The sequence below is a fragment of the Grammomys surdaster genome, unplaced genomic scaffold (genome assembly GCF_004785775.1).
Source record: "Grammomys surdaster isolate TR1022 unplaced genomic scaffold, NIH_TR_1.0 173, whole genome shotgun sequence".
Classification (NCBI taxonomy): domain Eukaryota; kingdom Metazoa; phylum Chordata; class Mammalia; order Rodentia; family Muridae; genus Grammomys; species Grammomys surdaster.
Genome location: NW_021604621.1, coordinates 3,358,417 through 3,366,810, shown reverse-complemented (window position 1 = coordinate 3,366,810; position 8,394 = coordinate 3,358,417). Strand labels below are relative to the sequence as shown.

Here is an 8,394-nt window from a genome sequence, read left to right as displayed (position 1 = left end):
ACTCCTCCAAGTCTTCTCTTTTTCTCCTCTCCCTTCGCTTTTCCACCTTCCATCCTCAGCCAGGAGCCCGGCTCCCAGGAGGCGCGAGGCGGGCGGGACCCACCTTAGGCGCCAAGCCACGAAAGCTCGTGGCGCGCGCCTCAGGCGGGGGCGCGAGCACGCCTGAGCGAGCAGTGGCAGGGCTGGGCAGCCCAACCGCTCAGCCGCGTGAGCGCGCAGACCGCGAGCCCCCGGCGCGCCCCCGGCGGCCGGGGCCGCAGCGTGCTCGCCCCCGCCGCCAGCTCGCCTCACTTATGGGTCGGAAGCGCTGCGTGGGGGAGACTGTTCCAAGATGGCGGCGGGTTGCTGTGGGGTGAAGAAGCAGAAACTGTCCAGTTCGCCCCCCTCCGGCTCGGGTGGCGGTGGTGGCGCCTCCTCCTCCTCCCACTGCAGCGGGGAGAGCCAGTGCCGAGCCGGAGAGCTGGGACTAGGAGGCGCCGGCACGCGGCTCAACGGACTGGGCGGGCTGAGCGGCGGCGGCGGCGGCGGCGGCTGTCCCCTCTCTCCCCCTCAGGGCTGCGGCGGCGGCGGCGGCGGCAGCAGCAGCAGCGGGGGCATCTCGCTGTCTCCACCTCTGAGCTGCGGAGTGGGAACCCTACTTTCTACTCCGGCCGCCGCCACCGCCTCCTCGCCATCCTCCTCGGCTTCATCCCCCGGCTCCCGGAAGATGGTGGTGTCAGCGGAGATGTGCTGCTTTTGCTTCGATGTGCTCTACTGTCACCTGTACGGATACCAGCAGCCCCGGACCCCCCGCTTCACCAACGAGCCCTAGTGAGTACCGCGCTCCCCGTCGCCCTCTTCCCCCGGGCTCGGGATGGGGCTCAGAGTTGAGGCAAAGTGGAAGTCCTCCGCCTCCTGTTCGCGGGTGCCCCCTCAGTCCCCTCTTGCCGCTTAGGGTCCCGAGAGCCTCCCGACCTGTGGGGCACTCGGCGCTCCTCTGCTCCACGAGGGGAGCGCCCCACACTCGAGCAGGGGGCTGCTTGCCAGACATGGCCCCCCTGGCTTCCAGACTTCTCCCGCTTCCTCTTTGCGCTAACTTCCAGGAGTTTTGACCCTTCCCTTCGAGCCTTTCTACCCCTCACCCTCCACCCCACCAGCGTGTGTGGAGATCCGGATCGCTGTCGGTACCGACCTCTCCTCACTTTGCTCGCCATTTACCCCACGTGAAAGCCCCGCCAGTATTCCCGCCCCGCGTACCTTGCACATGGAGAGCTACTATCCCATGGCAGGGTGAAAAATAGCAGTGATCTAACTTCTATTCTGCTAGTGATGGAACTTAGCTCTCGATCTCCAGGGAGGTTGCCCATCTTTTCCTCCGGGTTTCCCTGTTCCTCGGGCAGGGGAGAGGTTTCTTAAAACACCTTTTACCTTACTACCTGTTTTTATCTGAACGTACCCATTAAAATGCATTTCTAGTGAAGCTAGCGCACCACCTCACAGTTGAGAGTGAAACCTTTTCTTTTTTCCTCTTCCTTCATTCCAGTGTCTTGGTGTAGCACATTCAAAGAATGTTGTCCCCAAACAGGCACTGTCAATTTGTACCAAGCATGCGTTCTCTTTTGTGTAGATTTCCCATTTAAGCAACCTATGTTAAAAACGCAATGATTTGAGGAATAGTTAAAACAACTCAGTACATGTGTGGGCACTTTTACAATTTCCTTTGGCTTTTGTAACTTTACATTATTTTATCCTTCAAATATATGGTTGAAATTGTTTAAAATAGCACTGTTACAAGCTAAAAGCCAGGTTAACTTCTAATCTCTGTCCATTTGGATGTGTGGGAGATGGGGCATATGGTTTTTCTTTTAAAATGTGTAAACTGAGTGTAAACTGACTTTCTGAGTTAAATGCTAGACAGAATGTAAAGTCCAAAGGAAGGCAGAATGGGAAAAGGGACGATTGTTTTTATTATGACGACTGGCATCCACAAGAAAAATACAGAAAAAAAAATTAAGTACACTCATACTGAAAACCATCAACCCCATCCCTTCTGCCTAAGAGCTCCTTGTTTCCCACAGCGTAAAGACATGAATTGATGTTCTTTTTAACTTGCTGCTTCTCATTTTGTGAGATTAGAAGAACGAACTACTACTGCTGGATAATTATGAACAGTCTGACGCTACTAAAATATTAAATTAATATGTAAAGTGGAAATGACAATAAAGTGTCCTGGAAATTGTGTGTTTGTATTGTTTGTTTTCTTTGCTTTCATTCCTTAAAGTCTTTAATTTTGTAGGACTCTGCTGTACTCCGGACATTTCTTTAGGTTTGGTTCATCTTTGGGCATCAGCTCATGAGAAATGGATGAAAAGGTGTCCAGGTGTACACTGTCGAGTAAATTAAGTGCTTTTGGAAAGATCCTAATGTTAATTCTAGGAGCTTAAATCCTAACTCTCCACTTTTAATTGGCCTATTTATTTTTCATTAAGAGGCAAAATTCATTTTTAAAAGATGACCATATTTAAAGGAAATCTCTGAGATACTCTCTAGGTCAAGTCACTTTTTAAGTGACTTTTTTTGGGAGGGGCCTTCTCTTGGGTGGCTGTGATATAGTAAAAGCTAGACCTGGGATGATTCTTAGGCTGGCTCTGGAAAGTCATGGGATTGTAAAAATTTACTCCTGTTCAGTTCTTGAGCTGTTACATGAGTTTGGCAGAGGCTTTTTAGTATTCACGCCCCATTGCTCCAACAAATATGAGAACACACTTTCAGAAGGTGCTATTTTTCTCACTTTTTAAAGTGAGTTTGGTTGGGTTAACTGAATAACTATCACAACAGTTAAGAGGAAAATGAGCTTGACCAGTTCATAAGGGAAACGTTTTAAAAACTATTTTTTTTTTTTTTAGCAGTGGGCCACAGGTTTTATCCCTTTTAATACCTGCATTGCTGAATTTCTGCCTCTCAAGTTCTTAAGCAGAAAAGTAAGACACCCATCTGAGCACTGTGAATACATTGAGATAGTGGTGGAAGAATTGTAGCTATGAAGGGTTAGGAGGCTTTCAGAGTGTCCCATTTCTATAGACCAGCTAGTTTATAGAAGGCACTGAACCTCAGCAACCAGAGAATGAAGGACTGCCTCTGCTTTCCATTTAAACGGATTTTTAAAGTGTACGATGTCAAATTCAAGAACATCTTCTTGATTGTGGGAGGTAAATAACTGAATATTTCACAGTGCCTTAGAAAGCACTACACATTTTTCCAGTTTACAAATTTGATATTTTGTGCTTATTATTGTGGCATTGTATAGGCTTAAATTTTTTTTAATTCCACTGACTTATGGGTATGATGTCATGGGCAGTATGTTTAAAGTTTTTTTTTTCTGTCTAGCAGAAGACATACTTTTGACAGTATCAGATTGTCATATGTAAAAGCATAGAGTAGTGTTGTCATCTCCTCCTAGGACCTTTCTGTCAGAATGCTTGTAACTGGTGGGCTCTGACTTTTACATCCGTTACTCTGCCATTCTAAAAGGTCATTAGAAATTTGAATTATTTTTGTGTTTCAGGGTTGGGGAGAGGTCATCTGTAAAAGGTCACATAGATACAAATACTCTGTGGTTGCCCCTGTCTTTTGAGTACCCAACCATTGCAGAGAGCACATTTTTTTTTCTCCACAAATAAGGTTCAAGATACAAAGAAACCATAATTTTAGGTACATTTTTGTATTCAATAGTCAAAGCACTTACATGTGAGGAAGCTCATATAAGCCACTTTAGAAGAACCTGTTGGCTACTCTAAAGGTTCCCCTGTGGAAGGTGTGAAGCCAGTTAGATTCCAGAACATTCCTTCTCAACCATGGCTACACATTGAAATCACTGGGAAGTTATTGAAAATGTGGACACTTGTGCTCTCTCTAGAAATTTAGTCCATCATGGATGGGACCTGGGAATCAGAATTATTTAAAACTCCCAAGGTAATTTTAGTGTGTAGTTGGCATGGAGAACTGCTGGCTATTTTCTAGGTTTTTGTTTTGAGATCTGGATTAATTTGATCGTAGTAGTGCCACAGACTCCATATTTTATGAGCATCTTGGGTAATTTTGGCAGAGAATCAGTTTGAGAAAGGCTTGCAATGTGGTCCATAAAAGACATCACCTGGGAACTTATTAGAAATATAGGCTCCCAAGCCCCACCTCAACCCCCCCTGAATTAGAATCTGCATTTTAACAAGCTCCCTAGGTGATTCTCATGCACATTAAAGTTTATGGTGGACTTGTTCTCTGACTTTAGCATACATTGTAGTTTTCTGTTGTGCTTGTTAAAATTGCAAGTTGCCGGGCACTTTCCCAGAGTTTGATCCAGTTGCTCTGGGGTGAAGCTATACATTTGCATTTCTAACAAGCTCCCTGGTGATGCTGACGCTACAGTTCCCAGGGTCACACACTGAGTAACTGTAGGTTAGGGAGAAATGAGGGTCTGAATGGGTGCTTGAGTGACTGTCCGTGGCAGTTTGGACTGGCATGGGCCTCTTTCTGCTTTCCTGTCCTTTATCATTCTCAAATATCACTAGGGGAATTGGGTGCTACCAAGAGAAGGAATCAGATTCTGGGGATGGTGTAGGGCTGGGATCACCTAGGAAACTTGTTATGTGATTTTAAGATTTTCAAGGAATGTGACCATGTGAAGGGCATATTTCAGGAGTTTAAACCAGCATAAATAGAATATCTTAATGTGAGTTACTATTAAGTAAAGACACCTCTTGTTTCCATGAAAAGTACTTTTATAGTTGGCTCCCTAAATAACAGGATGTGATGAGATTTTTCAAAGCCCTTATTTATACTTCTTTTTGCTGGAACTTATTTAAAGAATTTCCCTCGTTAGTAAAAAAATAGGAAAAGGGTCCCAGTTAAAGCATTGAGATTATATAGTCTTCAACTTTTAATGGTGTGGTATGTGTTATATCTCATGAACCTTTTTAATTATTGTAGCATCTGGGAAATTAATGTAACACTAGATTTTTTGTAGACAATTGCACATGGATGCTTTGCTTTTAAATATCAGTAAGTGTGATTTTCTGTTGCAAGGAACAAAACCTTTTTTTAAAAAAAACCCCACTCTTAGACATGCAGATCTTGCAAAGCTCAAGTCCGAGGATTGAGTATTAACTCTTGTCTTACCACAAGAATAAAATTACTGTTTTCAACATGCTTGTGAGGTGGTGGGTTGTCTTAGAGATGTAGGCATTTTGTTCCACCAGAGTAGTAACAGTCCTGTTTATTGAAGATCAAGATCAAAACGATGGTTTGCTAATGCAATTCAGGTTAAAATAATAGTAAATTGGCATTGTAGACACGCACTGTTAGATGTCTATTGTCTATTTTGGATGAAGAGTGACTAGCTTTGAAAAATCTCATCACATCCTGTTATTTAGGGGGCTAACTGTAAAATAAGTAGAAAGTGTGTCTCTACTGCAGATAATACAACTGGACCATGATAGATTTCCTTATCCATCCTAGCATAATGGTACTAACTTTCTTACTCTGACCATATTGTATAGTTTTTCTTATAAAAGAAAAACATTTTTCTGACACTTGCTGAGACTTTTGAAGGTATAATATGGTTCTTGGCACCAATGTTGATTTACATTGGAGAACTTAATGTCTCTTCTTACTGATAGAGAAGACAGGCATGCTTTCAGTTATTACTTGTGCCACAAAACCATCAGTGACTGACACAGAAATGTAGAAACATAAATTACAAAATTATTTTTAATCTGTACATCCAGGTGTATATACAATTGAGTATATTTAGTGTAAAAAGTAGAGCTGTTTATTTTCCAGTCTTCTCCATATGACTGAAAGGAGTGATAATCTAACCCATAATTTTTCCTTGCTTATAAATTGTTTGAAGTTCAGATTCCAGTTAATGTAGCAGGCTACAAGGAGCCTCTGCTGGGTTCTTTTAGTTTTATGGGAAGAAAGATCATAAATGAAAATGTAAAGGTTTCTTTGTTAACACATGTATGAGCTGCTTTTCTAAGTATGTTTTTCTCTTTTAAAAACTACACTTTCTGAAACTGAAGCTGTGTCGTAGACACAAACCCTTTTTGCTACAATGGATTGTATTTTTAAGTCAGTTGTGTTTCCTCTTTCTATGGACAAATTTGCTTTTTGAGAATGTATATGTATGGAACACTAAACTTGTGTAATGAGATTAGTCAGAGTTCCCAGGTTTCCTGGGTTTCAATAGGCATTATTCTGTGCCTTCCATGTCACACATGCTTGCCTGTTTTAGAGCAGCACAATGCCCAGAGCTTTTACATTTACATTTTGTAAGTAGTCTCTTTTTCAAACTTGTGTAATAATGTCTCTTTTTATACTGTTCTGAATCAATTAAGCTAAGTGAGGACTAGCAGTAAAAACCAGTAGCTGCCAAGAATGGACCTTCAATGTGTAAGCTGTCCTTCCACATTCAGTAATTGGGCAATTGCTCACAAGACACTGAAGACTGTGGGAAGGCAGTGGTTGTGTAGGTGGAAAGACTAGATTCCCAACAGTAAACTTATTTAGAGTTGAGCTTCTGTAGTTACTGTTGAGCAAAAAACAAACCACAAGCTTATGTAGTATAAAGAAAAAATCCAAAGCAAGATGTATAGTGTAATAGTATATTGTTCGTTGGGTGGAGAAGAATTATGTTTTGTCCAACTATAAGTGGCATTTTTTGTATCAAGCGTGGGTGTATTTCTACATTTCTTAATATATCACACTTTAAAACTTGCTCAACCTTAAAAATATGTTAGTGTTGAATAGCTGACTGGAAATTATGTGTCACCAGAATTTCTCTCTGTCTCTGTCTCTCTGTCTCTGTCTTCCCCCTCCCCACCCCGTGTGTGTGTCTGTGTGTGTGGTTTTAAGCATATGGAGAAAAGTGGTCCTATCCCCTTAAAGTTTCCTATCTTATTCAAGCAATGATAGAAATAAGAAAGTTGTTTAAAATTATCTCAGTACAATGCATGCCTGCTCAGTTAATAAGATTCAGGTAAAATAAAAAGGCATGGCATAAAAGAGGGACCAGGGGAAAGATGTGTGGGGAGGGATTGACTTAAGTCAGGTTTTCAAATGGAAGAAGCACAGGGATTGCTGGTGAAGAGCTGTCATGGCCAACAGAATTGAACTCTAGGGTGTTCTCAAACCGGTTGTTGTTACTGCCACACCCTTCCCACAGTGCACGGGGATTCCCAGCAGCTGTCTTCAGTCACCAGCTTGCACTCTCAGCATTCTTCACACCATTCCGCTTTGCTGTGGTCTCTTTAATTCATAAAAACTTCAAAGAGATTCTACTTTGTGCTGGAAGTTCCCAGGGGAGGCTGGATGAGAGGTTTTGAGTTAGATGATCATTTCTTGAACTGGAGATCAGGAATGGAAGAGAGGCTTCTGCAGTGTAAGAGGAATTGGAAGATGAGTCTTCAGAAAGGAGAGAACAGCTAGAGTTAAGATGACGTGGTAGGAGAGTGGTGTTGGAAAGTGGGAAAGTTGACACTGAGTGGAGATTATGATTGTGGGAATGTTGGAAAATGAAGAACTGGAAGAAGGTAGCAGTTTTCAGGCATTCCTCCTGTAGGGCCAGGTTTTGTGTAGGAGTGAGAAGATTGCAGCTCACCTGCTTTTTGGCTTCCATCATTGCCTAGCTATTCTGGTGCACAGAAAAGATTGTTAAGCCACTGTATTGGAATGGCTGTGTAATTTTCTCTTGAGTGCATCTTCCTTAGGAGAAAGAAGACATTGGTTTATAGAATTTGGATCAAGTGTAAAGATAAGAAGGGGATCTTAAGTGAGATGACTGCATATGGGTGAACAGAACAAAACTAAGGAACAAACAGTGGACTCTTCAACATTCCAGTTGCTGGGATAGGGAAATTAAAGGAAGAGAGGATCTGAACATGAGTCAGAGCTAATAAGACTGAAGCCCATGGCAGAATGCACCAGAGAAAACAGGAAGAAACAAGTGGTCCAACCGGTGAAATCATGTTTCTTGGTATGTATAGTTCCATATGTTAGCAGTTACTAGATGGCATTTCTTCCTACCTTTACAAGGGCTCTGGGGATTGAACTCCGGTTACTAAGCTTTTATGACAAGCACCTTTACCCCTGAGCCATTTCCTTCCTTCCTTCCTTCCTTCCTTCCTTCCTTCCTTCCTTCCTTCCTTCCTTCTTTCTTTCTTTCTTTTTTTTTTTTGTTTTTCGAGACAGGGTTTCTCTGAGTAGCCCTGGCTGTCCTGGAACTCACTCTGTAGACCAGACTGGCCTCGAACTCTCGAACTCAGCAATCCACCTGCCTCTGCCTCCCAAGTGCTGGGATTAAAGGTGTGCGCCACCACTGCCCGGCCCTGAGCCATTTCTTTTTGAATTATCATTACC

The 8,394-nt window shown here is 43.1% G+C and overlaps 1 protein-coding gene across 2 annotated transcripts in view; it reads left to right on the top strand.

Annotated features, from left to right (window-relative positions):
* The first annotated feature begins 331 nt into the window (after positions 1 to 331).
* Positions 332 to 8,394, top strand: part of Ammecr1 (Alport syndrome, mental retardation, midface hypoplasia and elliptocytosis chromosomal region gene 1) — a 101,472-nt gene continuing 93,409 nt past the window's right edge. For both annotated transcript variants that reach the window (XM_028767480.1, XM_028767479.1), the window contains exon 1: positions 332 to 810. In XM_028767480.1, coding sequence (XP_028623313.1) covers positions 332 to 810 — 479 coding nt within the window. The remainder of the gene's footprint in view (positions 811 to 8,394) is intronic.